The 20844-nt window shown below is 32.4% G+C and overlaps 1 protein-coding gene and 1 pseudogene across 2 annotated transcripts; both read right to left on the bottom strand.

Annotated features, from left to right (window-relative positions):
- Window positions 1-1730: 1730 nt before the first annotated feature.
- On the bottom strand, window positions 1731-3543 carry LOC145628201 (uncharacterized protein At4g26485 pseudogene; annotated as a pseudogene).
- Window positions 3544-15353: 11810 nt separating this feature from the next.
- On the bottom strand, window positions 15354-18545 carry LOC145627317 (uncharacterized protein At4g26485-like). 2 transcript variants are annotated; one of them, XM_081679713.1, is made up of 3 exons: window positions 17897-18545; window positions 17555-17765; window positions 15354-15854 (listed from the first exon to the last, which is right to left on the bottom strand). In XM_081679713.1, exons 1-3 carry the CDS (start codon window positions 18387-18389, stop codon window positions 15581-15583), a joined length of 978 nt encoding a protein of 325 aa, XP_081535839.1. In that variant the 5' UTR covers window positions 18390-18545; the 3' UTR covers window positions 15354-15580. The 2 variants fall into 2 exon arrangements, with proteins under 2 accessions (XP_081535839.1, XP_081535840.1); XM_081679714.1 differs by having other exon boundaries at window positions 17555-17747.
- Window positions 18546-20844: the final 2299 nt, after the last annotated feature.

The following is a 20844-nucleotide window of genomic DNA, read 5'->3' as shown; positions in this document are numbered from 1 at the left end:
GTGTGTCACCAATTTTGTCATTTTGCATATAATGTGACGCCATGTCACACCAGTCCATTAATAATCACTATTATTTCCTCTAAAAAAAATTATTAACATTGATATCTGAACCCATAATTTTTTTTTGCAAAATTTACAAATGAGATTTTAAAGTTTAAATTAATTAAATACAAAATATTATCTTTTGAGATTATGAATTTTATCTAATGGAGGAAGTATTATAAAACTAATATAATAACAATTTTAATCACATATATATGAAAAATATTTTTCAAAAAAGTACTAACAAACTGTGCATCGCACGGGTTTCATCTAGTGTTATATTAAAGCAGTACTATGTCATAAATTTAAATTTATATATATTTTATACCTATATGCTCGTATATAAAAACAATAATAACAAAAGTGATCTCATCTTTTTCATTTGCTCATACATACAACTCTCTATAATTATTTTAAATATATAAGCCAAAATATGTTCTACTTTTTATATGCTACTTTTTCCACATATATTGTACTTTTTATATGCTACTTTTTCCACATATATGTCAAATTCAAAAAGTTTCTTATAAAAATAATTAATCTAAAAAATAATTAATCTAAAAAATAAATATAAGTATATACTTCCTCCGTCCCCGATTGATAGTCACTTTTTCCATTTTTGGTGACTCAAAATGTTAGTCACATTTGCTTTTTTCAAGTACCATTAATATTATTTTTTTACCAAAATTCTCTAACATTTGCAAAAATATTTGTGCAAATTTAATATTCTCATGTAAATTTTACTTTCCCATGTACTTTAATTACTTTCTCTCTCTACTTTTTTGCATACCCAATGTAAATTTACTTTTTCAATGTACTTTCTTTAATTCTCCTTAATTCCCCTGATTTTTCTTCAAAAGTGACTATCAATCGGGGACGGAGGGAGTAATAACTAATCTATATTAAAATTTCATCTAATTATCATTAAAGTTTAGTTTAAATATATTCCCAATGATTCGGAGCATCGCCCGGATTAAAAACTACTCCGTAGCTAATACTCAAATTTAAATATATTTTTTTTACTCACAAATTTAAATATTTTTTAGAATGATATCATTCCATACATATTCTCTCATTAATTACGCCTTTTTTTCCTTCTACTTTTATAATTCATACTTTTTCTGTTTATTATTTTTTTGTATAACTTCCAATATTTCTGTTTTACATCAATATCATTGTGGAAATGCTACCGAGTGAAATGACTTTACCTGATGAAGAATGGAATTTTATATATAGAATAGTGGTCCAAAATTTCAATATTTTTGTTTTACATCAGTGGTCCTAAGTGAGATGGCTTTACCTGATGAAGAATGATGCAGACCTGGAGGAAATGATAATAGAATCATGGAATTTAATTTGCAGGAATTTTAGGATCAAAATGAGACTTAAAATGTTATTAGGCCCAAAATTGTTTGTGAATATAATTGCAACTTTTGGGTATAATTTGTGAGATATTAAAAATTTAAAAGTTACACTCCGTATTTTTTACAACTTACCTCATTGGTAAGACTCTCAATAATATCAGGTACCCAAGAGAGGTGCTCTAAGATTCGTTAACTCAAGCTCAACTCCAATGGAGTGTCGCAGTTTTGGAATGCAAATCATGAAATAACGAGAAAATACAAGTTTATCAATATGATAAACAAAATTTGTTTATCAAATGGCAAAATTGTAAATAAATCAACAACTTCTTTTTAAATGAGTCCCCTGATATATTTACGAAAATGTCATGATGACTGGGTAATTATGTTTTTTCATTTATCATTTTGTCATTTGATAAACAAATTTTGTTTATTAAATTGATTAGCTGGGGCTTCATCTGAAATAACCCTATTTATATAAAAAAAAAAAAAAAATTATGCCTAATATAAGCATATCAAAGTTGTACCAAATTTATTCCCACCAAACACCCCATAATATCATTATGTAATAAGATATGAAATCAAGCTAAGTGGTACCATTACCAATCTAGCTACTAGCTAGTTCATTTGATTGATTACATCAATGTTATTCTTGAGACACATACGTTAGCTCGCTTAGGCGTGAAAAATAGAAAGCATACTACTCCTAGCTACATTCGGATTCATTTAGAAGACAGAGCAAATTTGTAGGTTTTGCTGGGATTACAATCAAAATCCTTATCGCCTCCGAAACCATACTTGGTGTGATAGCCAGGGTACTTGCTAACCTTGAACTTGATCTCTTGAATTAGATTTAGTCCTTGATCACTTCCGATTTTCGGGATATCCCATTTTAGATACATTCCATTCGATTTCGAGGTGATGTGTATCTCACCATCTTCCTTGATCATCTTCTTTGCATTTCTTATGAAACCCCTTACAAGTCTTTTATGTGTACTGCAAAATAAAAATAAGAAATATTTCTTGGCTAATTAAAAGAATAAAAACTCTTAATGTTGTAGATATGATAGAAAAGAAAATACTTGCTTCATTTCCTTACCGTATGTCATCATCATCTTTACCAAATTCGCCACTGTGGGGAAAATTGTAAATGATACCATCAAATACCAAGCTGTCAAGGAGAGGATGTTTTGCCATTTTCATGGCGTCGACATCGTGAAGGACCGTGCTACCTCGAGTCATCAGCTCTGCCTTGTTGCTGATGAACTTCCCATAGTTTTTGATTAAAAAGTCTGTTAAACATATTCACAAGATTACTAGGTGAAAAAAAAAAAAGGCACATTTTTGTGAATTTTGTTAATATTATTGAACCGAACCATCCAGTTTGTTGCACAATAACTTAACACGTATGATCAAAGTTATAAAAAGGTTGATAGTTTAAGACTACGTAGATATGGTTGTAACAAAAATATGACCAAATTTGACCACCAAAAAAGAATATTAATTAAGATTATTTAGAAATGAAGGACTACTTCATTATTCAAGGTTAAAAAAATTTTATAACGGTCAAGCTAGTACGTAACTTAGTAAGGTACGTACCTTCCGAGTTGAGCGAAGTGGCGGTAATGTTAGTAGCATCACCGAAAGCAACGGCCAAGCAAGCCGAGAAAGAGAAATCGCCCTCGCCGACGAGTAGAATCCTTTGAGCGTTGCTGTATTGCCCTATTTTCCTAACACTACTCGACACAACATGACTAATTGTAGTAGTAACGTTTTTTTCCAAGATGGTTTCTGGTATAACTTGTTCAACATGATATTTGATTAGTTGTTCTTTATATGTCTTCTTTTTCTTAGCATGTTCTTCATGAGAACTGCTTAAATCAACCACATTGTGTGAGTTGTTTGATTGATCCAAGTTGTCCTGATGATTTTGGATTGTATCGATAGGATTCGAACAACCCGAGATCAATTGAACGTTGTCGTGATGATCGTATACGTTGATGCAATGGCTTTGTTGTTGGTTCTCATCATGAAGAGATAATTTTTGGTAATTGGCCTTATGATTATTATCTGATTTTGGTGCTTTGTTTTTTGGCTTTCTACAAATCTTCCTCCATAAGTTGGACAAGATTTGACCCATTTTTTTGTATAATACTCTTATTAGAAGATGTGAGAAAATGTTTGGTTATTGAGCAATTGATTGGGTTCCATTTTATACATAAGCATTTAATTTAAGACTAGTAGAGTTGCACGCCTGATTAAAGGAATTATTGGATGTTAATTGGAATCTGAAAGGATGTTTAAGTTTCCAAGGAAAAGGAGAAATTAAAATAGTACGAGTACATAGAATTATGAGACTCCGTAAGAGAGTAATAAATGATTGTGAATTTATCTAGTGGCATGCAAAGTACATAGAATTATGATAAGAGAGTAATAAATGATGGTGAATTTATCTAGTTGCATGCAAAGTGCAATGACTGAAACTATAAGACAATTTATTTACTTATATTTTTTTTTTTAATTACTCGTACTAACCTTTCAGATTCACGAACAAAACTCAAAAATATCTATGATATATATATACTTGATCCATATCTATATCTATCTACTCAGATCCGTATTGTACTGTATAATTTATAGTCTAAAATTCTATATATATACTTATTTTATATGGAAAATGCTATACATAACTCTTAAGGCTACATAAAAGCAATACACTGATCTACGAGTGTTTTTGTCATGAATTCCTAATTTTATACAATTTTCAGGACTGTTTTTAATGCTTATATATATCCCTTCCTTTTTATATTTATTTAGTATTATATTAGGGTAATGTTATATGTAGCCCTAAGGGCTATATATAAGCATTAATTATACTCTTGGAAATTGTATAAAATTAGGAATTCATGACAAAAACCCGCGTAAATCAGTATTAGTAGTGTTTATATTTTGATGATTTCTTAACTTTTTACGATTTTCAAGTGTAAATTTAATGCTTATATGTAGCCCTAAAACAAAATATGTGCCATGTATAACTAACCTTTTTTAAGCACGACCAACTAACAAGTAGTTTTAAGTTACAAGTCTCACCTTCTTAGCTATTCATTCTTTGTGCTTTTCTATCAAACAAAGTTATATAGTTAAGTTGGATTAGATAATAAGTGCTTACAAATCTTTTTTTAAGTCATGGAATTTTGAGATGATCATCAACACACTAACAAAAACACACTCAAACATGATTATATTAACAAAATAAATACTACCTCCGCTACATATTAGTTGCAACTTTGGACAATGGCGATTCCAGAAATTGTTTGTTATGGGCATAGACGGACCTAGGGGGTGGCCTGCCCAGGTCATGGCCCGACCCATGATACTAAATAATGATATATAATTCAGGTTGCAACATTATACAATATATTTGGGTAAGTTGGTTCCGTGTTTCCATTTTGCCACAATTGGTTTGGAGTTCGACTCCAGTAGCGTACAAAATTCAGCATTCAATTATTATTATTTTTCCTCTGTTTTTGGTTAGGTAAAAGCTATTAATGTCAAATTTGTATTTCTTTGTTCCCTTGCTTCTTTTTTATTCTTTGTTGTAATCTAAAGTTGAGTTTATTTTTACTCAGGAGAAGAAAAAAAAAAAAAAAAAAACTGAGTTTATTTATGAATAAGCTTTAGACAATTGGCCCGGTCTATATAAAATTTCTAGATCCGCCCTTGGTTATGTGCTCGAAGTCACTAAACACATAATACATATTTTCTCCGTTCTTTTTTACTTGACCTGTTTCTTTTATCACGCTTGCCAATGCAAAACTTTAACAATCAATAACTTTAATTCTCTATAAGTAAAAATTGTAAAATTTGCATATTATGATAGTAATTATTGAGATGAATTCAAAAAGATCTTACATGAATATATTTTTCCTTGCATACTATTCACAAAAGACGCTCAAAGGAGGGATGATAAATAGTGTAAAAGTCAAAGCGGGTCAAGTAAAAAAGAACGGAGGAAGTATCTAACATACAAACTTTTTTTATTTTTTAAAAAAAAAAAAAAAAAAAAAAAAAAAAAAAAAAAAAAAGCAACGGGTGTGCACATGTTAAGAAAAATAATATTATAATACCATTTAAAAAAAATTACAATTGAAGACGACAATGATGAAGTTCTTCAAAAGGAAAAAAAAATCATGGACTAGAAAATATTAATTTAAACAATAGACTAGAGAGAGAGAGGCATATGTTAGAATGTTGTCAAACTTCAAAGGGTTATCGTTGGGTTAATAGGTGATTGTCAAAAAAAAAAAAAAAAAACATTGGGTTAATAGGTGATTGGGTATACGGGTGAGCAAAAGGGAATTATAGAAACATTTACGAAGTAAAAAATAACCAAAAAAGGAGTTTGGTCATATTCGAACTCACGACCTGTAAGTTAGGTAAACTAAGGTCCATCCGCTGCGCTACTGCTATAGAGAACTAGCATATTTGCGTTTTATTTTACATAAATAGTTTTCCTGTTTTATTAATTTTAAAAACTACTCCCTCCGTCTCATAATTATAGGCAAATAACTCTAAAAAGTACGGTTGTTAAGAAGGATGGAAAAAGTAGAGGAATATTGTATGAAAAAGATAAAAAGTGAAGAATGTTGTATGGGGATAATAAAAAGTAGAGAATATTGTATAGAAAAGTTAAAAAGTAAGTAATGATTGTTTTGGTATGTGTGTAATTTGTATGAAAAAAGAGAAAAAGTAAGTAATTATTTTTTAGGTATGTGTGTAATTTGTATGGAAAAGCTAAAAAGTAAGTAATGATTAGGTGTTATTTTTAGTAATAGGAGGAACATTTTGGGACATCCAAAATAGTATATTTGCCTGTAATTATGGGACGGAGGGAGTAATAGTTTTTCTCCAAATCCAGTATGGGTTCAGCTGAACCCACTGAAACCATATTGGAATTGCCACTGACTTTGGAGTATTATTTGTGAGACATAAAATATTCCAAAGTTGCAAATAATTTGTAACGGATGTAGTAATTACAAATTAGCATACCGGGGCATCGTTCGGGCTACACTCTACTTATATATATTGATAAACGTTCCTATATAAAAGTTTATGTGCAACGTAGATCTACCATGTCACGTCATAAAAAACATCCTACAAGTTTCGAACACTAAACCTTATGGATATCATATTTCTTACCATATTAATATGTCTTATATATAAAGATACATAAATTAAATACTTGTAAATAATAATTCACAAATTTTTACATGTGGCTAGACACACTGTGTGGTCGGGGTTACTTGAGTTACTCGGTCAACCAGGGGTTACTCGAGTTACTTGGTGGTTACCTATATTCATTTTAGCTATATTCAATTCAGCTCCTAATTTTCTTCTCTTATAAACAATTCATTTTAACTCTATTCTGTTCAATTCAGTTCATCCTAATTTTCTTCTCTCATAAACAATTCATTTTAACTATGTTCAGTTCAGTTCAGCTCCAATCAGTTCAGTTTGGTTCAGTTGAGTTCAGCTCAGTTTAGTAAATCTGAACAGGTCCTAATAATAAAGACCTTACTATTTAGCAATAATTAACAATAAGCATTAATAAAATTTATTCTACAGGAAAAACGAACTCTTCATATACTTACCCTTTCAATTTAAACAACTATCTACTCGGTATTATATATAAACAACTTGGTCATTTTTACAGCATTGTTTATTCAATTAAAATTTCTTTACAAGTTACATAATACTTCCTCCGTTTTCTTTTACCTGCAACACACCTTTTAAGCACGCAGTTTTAGGAGATAATTAGTGAGGGTAAACGAGCGATTTTATCAATATAATTTTTATACGAAGATTAGAATAGGGTTAAGTATCATTTGTAAAAATTATAATGAATAATTTATCCGTTTATATTATATAAACCCGACCTCAAAACACGTGCCACAAGGCTGTGTTGCAAGTAAAAAGAAACGGAGGAAGTATCACTTATGATGTTGTAATAAAAAATTTTAGTCATTTTCAAAAAGAAACATGTGCATTTAATGATAAAACTATAATTATAGAGTACTATATATAATATCAGTAATATGGATATCAAAATAACAAAGATGTGATTCTATTGATGCAAAATTAAGAAAAAAAATGTTTTTTTTATTTTTTTTATTTTTTTATTTTTAATTCACTCAGTATCGTTAACAATCAACCCTTTTAAATTATTTGATCAAACTTACAGGATTATAAATTTATAATAATTCGAGATCGCCCGAGCCAATAGCTAGTTTATCCTTAATTATTCTCTAGATTTTTCACTTAATCGCCCTACTTCGGTTGCGTTTTCTAATACGGAGTAAGATTTATCACGAAACTTTTCAAAAACCTTAAAGTGAGGTCTCAAAACTTCCTCCTTATCTCCTACAATCACTTTATTCGTGCATAAGTGAAGATTTCAGGTCTTAATTTCTCCTTTTTTTTCAGCGCTTATTTTTGTTTATCAGTTGATATTTTGTAGTTATTTTTTCCGATTTAACTTTTTTTTTTTTTTTGGAATTTCATGGATTAAAAATTGTTATGATTGCCCTTTTATTTAATCGATTAATGTTGGTGAAATATCGTGTGATATATCGTGCAAAATTTCGAATCTTTGAAGGGTAGTTATTCGATTGTTTGTGAATTGAATGAATGTGGCTGTTCTGAATCCAACTTTTCCGTTCTGTTTTTCGAATGTATATGTGTGTTTTTAGGGCATTCGAATTAATCGATTAAATTAAAAAAATTAAAAACAGATTTTTGTGTGATTACTATTACTGTGAACAGAATTTTGTGTGAAACTTAAGAGTAGTATAAGGGTCTGTTCACATTAACTGAATTGAGCTAAACTGAATTGAACTAAATTGATTGGAGCTAAACTGAACTGATTGGAGTTGAACTGAACTGAGTTGAAATGAATATTTTATGAGAGGGATATTAGAAGCTGAACTGAAGTGAACTAAATTGAACCGATTGGAGCTGAACTAAAATGAACTGAACTGAAATTAAGTAAATGTGAACAAGCCTTAAGTTGTACATTGAGTTTTGTTGTTTCCAAATGAACAAATACTTTAAATGGCTTAAGCGAAGTGCTATTGTTTTGGCGACTGATTGTTGGGTGGTGCACCAGTATGTGTTTACTAGTAAATAAGAATAACAGAGTACTTCTTTTGAAAAAATGTATAGGAGCCAAAAATTGGGCAAGGGTTTCGATGGATAATGATCATAGTAGCAGTAGCAGTGGTGATTTGATAGCGGAAGGGGATGAGAAATCGCTGATTTCGGTGAGTTGAAACTAACATTGTTATTACTACCACCAGATCGTATTATATGCAACTTTGGGGTATTATTTGTGAGATATAAAAAATTCCAAAGTTTCATATAGTATGATCCAGAGGTAGTATATAGAATAGGGTGTATGGATTTGCTGATAGTTGAATATTTGCTATATATTGGGTGATTTATTTTCTGTCAGGCTTCATCTTTTGTTCGTTGGTTATACTGTTAAAAATGACTTGATGAATTAACTGATATTAGTTATTCTAATGTTCTTCTGATGGTTTTCTATTTGTTTATGCTAATAACTGATTTGGTTTCCTTTGCAGGTCTTCATAAAATCCTTTTTGGCCCGCCCATTTACTCTGGAGGGTTGCAAGTTCCGTCCGTCTATTACCTTTGGTGACATTGTCATCACGGCTGCCATTGTACGTGAATTAAGGCCTGATCATGACCTCTATGAATTGTCTGACCCTAAAACAGACTTCCTGGAGATTCCCGGTGATTTCGGTGTATTGGAGGATGATTGGACTATAGCATCTGTATATGAGAGTTGTTGTCCTACCGATATTACCATAGACATCATCCCCCTTGCTCTTATGGGTACGATGTTACGAGGATGCCCCAATTTCTCATGGTGAGAAACAAATTTTGTTTCTCACATGACATTTTCGTAAATAAACCAACAACTTTATTCAATTGTAGAGCCCACAATAATGAAAAAGTTGTTGATTTATTCACGAAAATGCCATTATGAGAAACAAATTTGTTTCTCACCATGAGAAACAGGGAATTTCCCTGATGTTACCCCAGCCCGAGACCAGGCACCTAACTTGCCTAATTCAGATGTCGGGGATTACCATGTTTTTAATTTTTTCACTAAGAGGCCTAGAACAGAGATGCTACCCTGTTAGGAATATAGGAAAAATATACACAAATTTTTGTATGTGGCTGGCCACACGGTGTGACAACCACAATTTTTATTTATTTATTTATTTTTAAATACCACAACTCTTCTATCTCCTTTTTTTCTTAGCTTCTTCTCTAAGCCAAACCACACATCACCAACAAGCATATCTCTACTCCACCCATTTTCTCTCTTTTCTTTTCTTAGCTTCTTCTTTAAGCCAAACCACACATCACCAACAACCATATCTCTACTCTACCCATTTTCTCTCTCCTCTTTGCTAAACTGCTACAATTAAAGCCCAAAATTGTAGAAATTGGGTGTAAATTGTTGTGAAAAATTGTGATTAATTATCCTTAAGATCATCAACAACATTTGAAGTAGTGAAATCGATGAGAACCAAAGAAATTTCAGCTCGTTTTCTTTGTGGAATCTTAGATCGAACATTCTACGTAAAAAATTGTAGGGTATTACTAGTTTGTTCAGGGGTTACTTGTAGGGTGTTACTGGTTTGGTCAGGGGTTACATGTAGGGTGTTACTGGTTTTGGTCAGGGGTTACTTGTAGGGTGTTACTGGTTTTGGTCGGGGGTTACTTGTAGGGTGTTACTGGTTTGGTCGGGGGTTATGACAGGGTAAAGTCGTATCCCCTAATCAAAAATAATTACCTAAATCACTAACTACAGTAGATAGGGAAGTAGGGTCGAACTCCACAGGGAAACAAGTCTTTTTTAATTCTAATTAATTATTATACTCTAAATTATCTAAGTAACCAATATTTTGAGGTAAGAATTCTATACTACGAAGAATAAGTTTAGGGAGAAAAGAATTAATAATAAGGAAACCTAGGGTCACAGGTTCACCAATAATTAATATTCCGGGATAGAACAAAGTAATTAATAATTAACAATGCACAGATAACATGATTAACAGGCTCTCGTAATTTATTAATCAACATAGATTTAACAGGCTCTCGCAATTTACTAGACCTAAGTTCTATTAAAAATAGCCTTTAATATTAAATCAACATCTGCTCGATTCATCAATTCAATATTGCTAAACATTCACAATCAAATTACATCTGCTCGATTCATAATCTAATTGCAAAGAATTAAAACAATTCAATAGGAAATTATCATACAATATCAACAATCAACAATAACAAACTATCCCTTCATATTAATTATGGATCCCCATAAACCCTAGAATTAAACTACTCACTAATCATCATAACTAAATCAATCAAATAAATAATTAAAAGCATAAACAAGAAAACAATTAAAATAGCTGAAATTAAAAAGGGAAGAAATTGTACCAAAGTAAATCTGGAATTAATGAAGGAATTAAGAACAAAAGTTTAGAGAGAATTTAAGAGAGAGAAAAATACTAAGTAGAGAGAGAAAGTCTAAGAAAAGAGGTAACTAATAATTTCGTACAAATCGTATTTAAACCTTTCCTAAAACACGAATTAAAACCAAACTAATCAGACTCTAGGAAAACACGCGCCCGATCGGGCGAAGGGCCGCCCGATCGGGCCCGCCTTTTTCATAACGCCTATACTGATGTGCCACGCCCGATCGAGCCTACGCTCACCCGATCGGGCGCGCCTCTCCCTTGAGAGTGCCCTTGCGCGCATCCGCCCGATCGGGCGTATGCTTGCCCGATCGGGCCCGGTCTTCTTCTTCGAGGCTTGGACTTCGATTGGGCTAGATTTCTCGGCCCAATTCATATTTCCTCTCGGGTCTCGAATACATGGTCCAAATGCCTCGTGATCCCAATTATCGAGCCCTTAATCACCGGCTCTCACCGATCTTGGGCTCCAAAAGTGGTCGTGTCCTTCTAGCTTCCGTAGTCGATCCAATAAGGCCCGGGAAAATGCTCCAAGAGTGCAATTTCCTGTAAAATATAACTAAAACTACGAAAACACTAGAACACACAAATTAGTAATAAAAATAGCTCCGTGGAGCTCAAATAAGCACAAATATGACCGTGAGACGGGGTAAAATATATAAAAAATAGACTCATCAGGTTACTTGTAGGGCGTTACTGGTTTTGGTCGGGGGTTACTTGTAGGGTGTTACCGGTTTGGTCGGGGGTTACTTGTAGGGTGTTACTGGTTTGGTCGGGGGTTACTGGTTTTGGTCGGGGGTTACTTGTAGGGTGTTACTGGTTTGGTCGGGGGTTACTTGTAGGGTGTTACTGGTTTTGGTCAGGGGTTACTTGTAGGGTGTTACTGGTTTGGTCATGGGTTACTTGTAGGGTGTTACCGGTTTTGGTCAAGGGTTAATTGTAGGGTGTTACTGGTTTGGGATGGGGCCTACAAGCAACCCTTGAATAAGTAACAAGTAACCATTGAATAAGTAATTCATACAAGTAAGTAAGTAACCATTGAATAAGTAATTCATACAAGTAACCTTTGAAGTAACTCATATAAGTAACCCTTGAATAAGTAACTCATACAAGTAACCCTTGAATTAATCCATACAAATAACCCCTGAAAAAAAAAAAAAATACAAGTAACCCTTAAATAAGTAATCCATACAAGTAACCCTTAAATAAGTAATCCATACAAGTAACCTTTAGAGAAAAAAAATACAAGTAACTCCTGAAAAAAAATACAAGTAACCCCTGGAAAAAAAATACAAGTAACTCCTGAAAAAAAAAAAAATACAAGTAACCCTGACAAAACCAGTAACCCCGTTATGCGCGTGAATAGTAACCCCGTTATGTGCGCGTCATACTCCGTAATCCGTTATTTTTATTGACTTGGCAGCAGGTCATACCGTGTGGCCTGCTGCACCAAAAAAGCTCTGAACAATATATTATTGTGATATATTTTCCATATAGATCTTATGATATTATATTTAGGATAATAATATATCTTAGTGATATTTAAGATAGATTTTCCTATATTCCTAACATATTCTTCCGTGCTGCAACTTCACTCCCTGTCTTTGATGGCCCTTTGGAGCTCTCAAGACCTGTGACGGTCGTCCCCTTTCTATTGACGACCTCCAAGATTTTAGATCTCCTTACACCTTCGCTTCCCATGTCCTTTTGACTCCCAGTGTTCGGATTTGGGGAATCCTGTCAGCCTTAAATGACTCTAGATACCTTGTCGTTCACATTAGCTGGGACAGATTGTCCTATCTGTTTCTCCGAGTTATTAAGATATTCTACCCTGACATGCCTTTTGTTGCTGTCACTGATCACCCCTCACCATTTTGACCTGCTAACCTTCCTTCAGTGGCGGATCTGTGTTGGTGCACACTGAGTCACGTGACTCAGCAGCACCAAAAAAAAAATTGATTTTTTTTAAAAATAAAAATATCAAAGAGACCGCTTATTGTAGAGAGGCGGTCTCTTTGATGCTGCTAAGAGCTAGCGCAGGTTTCCTTTTATAAAAATATCAAAGAGACCAACTATTAAGGTAAGTGGTCTCTTTGATGCTGCTATTGCATTTCACATTTTGGAGCTGCTTTCTTTCTTCATTAAAAAGACCAGTTATACTTAATAACAGGTCTCTTAAGTTATCTCATTTTTTTACTTAATAATTATTAATAATTTTTGCTTCTATTTATAATTTTATATCCTATATTTGTGCAACCAATTTTAATATTTTCCCACAAATCTAAGTAAAAAATCATAAATTTAATGTAATAGTTTTATATTACTATTTGTTTGTAACATGTTATTTGTAATATTTTCAACTTGTAAGATTGAATTTTTAAGTAGTACGGAGTATTTGGTTGTATCATGGATTTTTGTGTCCTATTTTAGATTGAAATCGATTTGGTGAAATATATATATATTTTTTTATATATAATTTTTGGATTGAAATTAATTATGAACAAGATTTCGAAAAATTATTTGTACTTTCACAAGTAATCAATAATTGATAGTGACTCACCAAATCGGAAATCCTGGATCCGCCACTGCCTTCCTTGACGAAGCTGAGGATTTTTCTGTTAATCATATTGAGCGTTTGGACATCAAGTGGCTTGGATTAAGGCCTTCGGACCTTGAGCGCTTTCCTGCTGATGTCTTTGATGGTCTGGTCTTGCCCCGGCCACGTGACTTTGATAATGTCCTGTCCAAGATCCCGTGGAATCCGCATTTCAGTAGGAACCAAGCGTGGGTCAGAGAATTGGAGCTCTTTAGAGCGAATCAAAAGTGTGTAATGTTCCAGCCTAGTGGCCCTCCGAAAAATATACTATCCAAGAAACTGTTAGAGATGGATGGCGTTTAGCTTCCACTTTAACCCGCCTCCTAATGCCAATGCCATCTTGGAGAATGTTGTGTTCTTGCAAGTTTGTTTAAATACTAGAGATATTATGAGCATGTACTCTTAGTTGTTTTATGTAATCTAGCTATTTATGATGATGTGAGTCAGTGACCTTGTTGGTTTGTTTAGATGAAAGATAATACTATATACTCTAGGTCTTTTAGCTGCTGATGTTTCTGATATTAATTTAGCTATACTACTCATGCACTCTATTTCAGCATTTCTGAATCTAATCTGAGTTTTATATCAGCACCCTCTTGGCGTTTGTCATTTGAAGATGTGTTTTGGTTCAATGACCAACTTTTATACTTCCTACATTTTTAATTATTTGCATCACTTGTTAAAAATAAAATTTTATTTAGATGCATCACTTTTCCTTTTAGTTAAAAATGTGTTTTAACAATGATACTCTAAAAAAAAAAATTAATAAAAAATAAAATAAAATCATACTCCAATTACTAGTTATTCACTCTTCACACTCCTATCACTCAAATATTGGTTTGTTCAATTGTTTATGACAAGTCATTTTACCCGTCAATCAAGTTAGGTTATGTCCGCTCAAATTCGGGTCAAAGTCTGGTTTGATGGGTACATAATATTGGATTTGGTACAAGTCAATTTTGGGTCAAGCTAAGTCTTATCGGCTCAAGAGAATCCGGGTTAAGTTTAAACCGAGTTTATTTTGGACTCAATAAAATTGATTGACTTTGGGCTGTGAGATCTTAGTTATGCTCCTGCAATTACCATTAAAAATTATTACTCCGTAAAATGTAGCCTACCAGACTGTAGAGATGAAATGTTACATATTAATCCAGTAATATTTATAAGAATAACCCTGCGTGATTTGACACCTATATGTTGGTTTGCAAAGTTATTTACTTAACAGAATTATGTGTTGTGACAATCGTAGTGGTATCATAGTGGTGTCACTCAAATTTGGGTTTGGTTACAACAAGTCATTGTACCGGTCAATGAAATTAGTTGGGTTCATTTAAATTTGGATCATATCATAGTCTATTAGTCTGGTTAGTTGGATACATATTAGATTTGGTATAGGACAATTTTGGGTTAGGTTCAACAAAATCAGGTTCAAGTTTAAACTGAATTTATTTCGAACATATGATTGGTTGATTTGTCAGCAAGATCTTAGGTAGTCAAGTAGCGGTTTTACTCATTTTTACCGCAAAAAGTACACTTTTTGTTACCGTGCTAAACGAAAGTTGTTTATCACGGAGATAAATTTTTGGAGCATAATCCTTCTTAATTATGTAAGATTAGAGTTTGTCATCCAGGCGTGTCATAGAGGTTTAGATTGGATTATAAGACCAGTTATGTAATTTTTGTACACCATACGTAACATACTAACATATATAGATTACCTTTTCTTTTTCTTTTTTTTTTTTTTTTTTTTACTACTCCATATATAACACTTAGAAACTAGATCATAGACTTCCCTTTATTCTTTATTCAATTATCGTTGATGTACAAGAAGTGTACAATTGAACTACATTACCAGATATAAACTATAAAAGTTTTTAATCCAAATACCATAATATATATTTGAGATTCAACACAAGCTAAGCTTAATTTAAGATCAATGTTAGACTTGCAACAAGATAGGCAAGCAACAACAATAATAACAACATCAACAAGCAACTTCATCTTGGATCCACCTTTTATTTAGAGGACAATCCAAATTTGTAGGTTTTACTAGGATTGCAACAGAAGTTCCCATCTCCTCCAAAACCATACTTGGTCTGATAACCAGGATACTCGAGACGTTTAAACTTGGCTGCTTGAATTAGATATAACCCTTGATCGCTTCCTAGTTTTGGTATATCCCATCGACGATAAAATCTACTAGATTTCGAAGTGATGTGTATTTCACCATCTTCTGCGATCATCTTCTTTGCGTTTCGTAAAAAACCACTTATCAGCTTTTGATGCATACTGCAAAGCATTGAAAAGTTCTAAGATGCACATTGAGATGCTTCTAGAATAATCCCCTTAACAAAAAAAAAAAAAAAAAAAAAAAAAAAAAAAAAAAAAAAAAAAGAAAAAAAAAGAAAAAAGACATTTTGTGAGAAACTACCTAATAAAGCCTAAAATTGGTGAGAAACTACCAAATAAAAAAAATGTTGTAAGAAACTGCCTAATAAAAGATAAAATATTGTACTCCGTAATATACTACCTTTAACCGAAATTCCACCGTTGACTTAATTGAGGAAGCCCTATTTTCTCATATTGATTAACATCATTGTATCTCAAAATGGCATATTGATAAATAAAAGCAACTTTTTTAATATTTTATTTTATTTTATTTTTTGTACTTTTTTGTTTCTAATCTTTCGTCCCCTCACCTTCACCAAATCACCATTGTACTCCATTAAACCACTATCAACTATAAACCACCATCATCGTGTTGCTCATAAACCACCATCATCTTTGTCGTCCCCTATTTTCTTCAACCTCCATACCTTTACGGCGGCTTCGCCGCCGAATTATATGAAAAATCCTAATAAAAATAGAGAAATTAGGGCTTGGTTAAGTGGTTAACCCTTTAGGGAAAGGTTTGACTTCTACCTTCATCGAAGATGTTCATGTATTCTGATTTCTCTATTGAATTTCATTAAAGTAGTTGAGAGAATGGAGAACAGATGGAGGGAAGAAGGAGAACGGACAGAGGAAAAGAATGCCAATTTAAGAACAATTTACATAATTAGCCCCACTTACATACCCAAAATGACAAAAATATCCCTTTGAGATACTTATCATGTTTATCAAGAAGAGAAACTTGGAATTATTTGACTTAATTTTAGGATGTTGATCCACCTTAGAATACCCCCAGCACCACCATGAGGGTTGGTTTTCAAGGTGGTAAGGTTATTTTCGGGGTGGTTGGAGGATATTCCAAGTTGGTGAGGGTAGATTAGTGCTTTGGGATCGATGGTGGTTTTAAGGGTTAGAGGTGGTGATTTTGGGGTTGAAATGTGGTTTAGATGTGGTGTAGACGATTTCAAGCAAGTTGTGTTAGTTTTGGGAATGAAGGTGGTTTTAGAAGTGTTTTGAGGTCGATCATCGAGGGAAATTTGGTGTAAGTAATATTTTACAACATTTTACATTTTCTTAGATAATTTTTATACAACATTTTACCTTTATTAGGTAGTTTACTATAACATTTTTTTTATTAGGTAGTTTCTCGCAAAATATGAGTTTAATTAGATAGTTTCTCACAAAAAAAAAAAAACCCAAAAAAAAATTACCGAGTAACATTTCAGACTCATACTAAGTACAGAGTAACTTTTTTACTACAATTTTGTTTTCAAATATTATAGGGTTTCAGGTTTGCAACAACTAATGAAAGTGGTCTTATGAATTGTGATGGTAAGACGGTGTTACTCAGGAATTTTATTTTATTTTACTTTTTTAATACTCTGTATAATTACAATAATTTCAAGTTCTTCAAACTAATTCTTTACTCTATTTGTTGAAATACGGGGTAACAAATTTGAATTTACTACTCCAACTTGTCCCACTACGTTTTTTTTTTTTTTTCTTTATGTGTGAAAAACCACAAGCATTGTTTTACCTATCTTCAAATAACTTTATGGTACGGAAAGAATATGATAGAGAAAAAAGCTTATTCTTACCGTAATTCATGATCACCTTTACCAAATTTCCCAGCATGAGGAAAATTGAAAATCACACGATCAAACATCATGCTACCGACGAAGGGATGCTTCACCATTTTCGTGGCGTTGACACCATGAAGGACCACACTACCTCTAGTCTCCAACTCCACCTTATTGTTGGGGAACTCACGGTAGTTTTTGATTAAAAAGTCTGCAACATTACTTACTTCTACATTGTTACAAAGATACACATTTTTTTTTTCAATATAGTTACAAATTAAACTTGATCTTATAACATCGCGTAAACAATTACAAACTCAAAACATAAACAAAAAAAAAAAAAAAAAAAAATCGCGTTACCTTCATGGTTGAGCGAAGTTGCAATAATGTTAGAAGCCGATAAACCAAAAGCAACAGCCAAACTAGCCGAGAAAGAGAAGTCGCCTTCACCAACGAGTAGCACCCTCTGATCCCTTGTGTAAGGCCCTATTTTACCAACTCCTAGTTTATGTAACACTCTCCGTGCAACTTCTGCTATAAGTTGATCATAAACATAATCTGGGATAGATTCTTCGTTACTTTCACTGATCAAATCGAGCACAACATGGGGTGCTGGTGATGAATCTAAGTTGTCGTCGTCATCATCATCATCATCATTCCTTGGACTACCGGTTCTTGATTCGAAAACCGGCTGAAAATGGTCGGATATGTTGACGTAGTACTGGCTTTCTAGCTGATTATTATGATCAACATAATAAGTTTGGTGATTATTGGACTGAACATCTTTTCTTTGTGTTTCATTTCTTGATTTTGGGCAAATCCAACTACATAAGTTGGAAGATATTTGACCCATTTTTTGGACTTGCTAGCTATAATACTGTACGACTAGAATCTATGTTATGAACTTTCATACATAGAGTATATACGGTATAGTAATTAAAAGAACTTAATCTAACGATTGGAAGTAAATACTAAGTTGACGACTTGATTGACTTCACAAGAATTTTGATTGGCACCTTATTACCCACTCAATATTCCATTTGACAAAGTAAAAGAATTTTTTTTATTGAATAGATATAAAGTGAACAATAAAGAACAATAAAGGCTTGCTACTATCAAACTTCAAGCTAAGGAAAGCATCAAGAGTTGAAGACATTCCATGTAAAGTTAAAAGTATACCGAGTAGTTTAATAGGTACGGAGTTCCCTGTTACGACTTACGAGTAGCTTATTTCGTGTATTACATATACATTGATACAAGCATAACCTTAAACTTTTATGTTGATAGTAACAATGGATACAATTAAATACAATTGGATACGTTAACAGTAACTCCTTTATACAGGCTTGGGACTGACAACGGAAAACCACTTACGGAGTTAAGCATATCAAAGTATTAAAAAGTATGAGTACTATTTTTTTTTTAAAAAAAAAATTAAAAAAAAACCAAAATTTATAAAAAATAAAAACCCCATGTCCCCATACAAACCCTATATAGTTATAGTATATACTAGTATACTACTCCTATAGGAGATTTCTGTCTATCTTTTTCATTTATTATTTCCGTATTGGACATAGCCTTGTTTTTTTTAGCTTTGAGAATATGGCTTAGGGTCTGTTCTCATACGTTTATGTTCAGTTCAGTTCAGCTTAGTTCAATTCAGTTCAGCTCAGTTCAATTCAGCTCAGCTCAATTCAGTTCAGCTCAATTCAGTTCAGCTCTTAATAATTTCCTTCTCTTATAAAATATTCATTTCAGTTCAGTTCAGCTCTTAATTTCCTTCATTTATAAAATATTCATTTCATTTCAGTTCAGCTTAGTTCAATCAATGAGAACAGGCCCTTAGTTCTTTAGTCTTTAGACCTTTAGTGGCCTGGTATGAAGTAATCCGTAATTAAAAACATAATCCCTCCATGCCTTATTGATAGTCCTTTATGGCCAATTTTTAGTCTCAAATTGATAGTCTAATTTGTTTTTCTCTATTATAATAGGAATTTATTAAATGCTAAAAATAGGAATCTATTAAAGGGACGAAGGGTGTACCATCAATATCAAATTTTTACCAAAATTCCCTCCAATTTACAATAATATTTGTGCAGATTTAACTGTTTCATGTAAATTTTACTTTTTCATGTATTTTTATTACTTTCTCTCACTACTTTTTTACATACCCAATATTAATTTACCTTTTCAGTGTAATTTTACTACTTTTATTTATGTTTATTAATTCCCGTGAAAATTACCCATAAAAGACTATCAACAATGGACACAGGGCGACAGAGAGTAATAATTAGCATTCCACTCATTTGTCATTATGCTTTTTCCATGTTTATTCCACTGTATATTATTAAAACTCGAATTTTTTCTATAAAAAAAATCTGTAAGTCTCATACGAGAAGGAAAAGAGAAATGGAAGAGGTACAAAATATTGCAAGTACTATTAATCAGTTTAAACGCCAATAACTAAAGTGAAAAATAATTATGAGAATAGCTTTTGAAAAAAGAAAGTTAAAGTGCGTGATAACGGAACCAATTAGACTTACTTGGTGGCTTAGGAACAAAGTATATTGTGTACGAACCACACAAAATTAGTAAAACTGTAACTAAAATAAAATTAATACTGTAAATTAATTATTTTAATTTTTTTTCATTAAAATAATCTTTTTTTCACATACATACCTGTTCTCAGGTAATTATCCCCATTTATCAAAATATTCATATATTTCCAATACAACTACAAACATATTTAGCTACTCCAAATACAAATATATTCCTATTTTTAATATGGATTTTGCTAACGAGCGCCCCGGGGTATTAGATTAGGAATAATTATATTGGTTGAAATAGTATTAAATTAGGAATGCATGACAAAATCACACGTCGTTCGGTGTAATAATTAATATTAGTTTTACTCTAATATTTTTCACTTTTAATTCTCTTATTTAACGCCCCAGGGGCGCTTATTAGCTTTTGCCTAGTAGTAGTAGTAGCAGCAACAACAACAGCAGCAGTAGCAGCAGCAGCAGCAATAGTGTAGCAGCAGTAGCAGACTAGCAGCAGCAGCAGCATGTGCTTACCAAAAATTAGTGCTTGTGTTACTAAATAATTTACAAACTTTACTGCTTGTTTATTAGTACCTGTTTTTGAAATTATTTGGGGTTTTCTGTCTAGACGACCTTAAATCCTTAATACACCATTTTTAGTCGAGGTTCTACGAATGTCCAATTTCTTTTGTAATCAATATGCCTTTGGATACTTCTGGGCCTTTAATAAATGTTATAGTAAAAAAAAAAAAAAAATCAAAATTC

This window comes from Chenopodium album, chromosome 4 (assembly GCF_948465745.1).
Source record: "Chenopodium album chromosome 4, dcCheAlbu1.1, whole genome shotgun sequence".
Classification (NCBI taxonomy): domain Eukaryota; kingdom Viridiplantae; phylum Streptophyta; class Magnoliopsida; order Caryophyllales; family Amaranthaceae; genus Chenopodium; species Chenopodium album.
The sequence above is the reverse complement of the archived record's forward strand: the minus strand, read 5'-3'. Positions and strand labels throughout refer to the sequence as shown.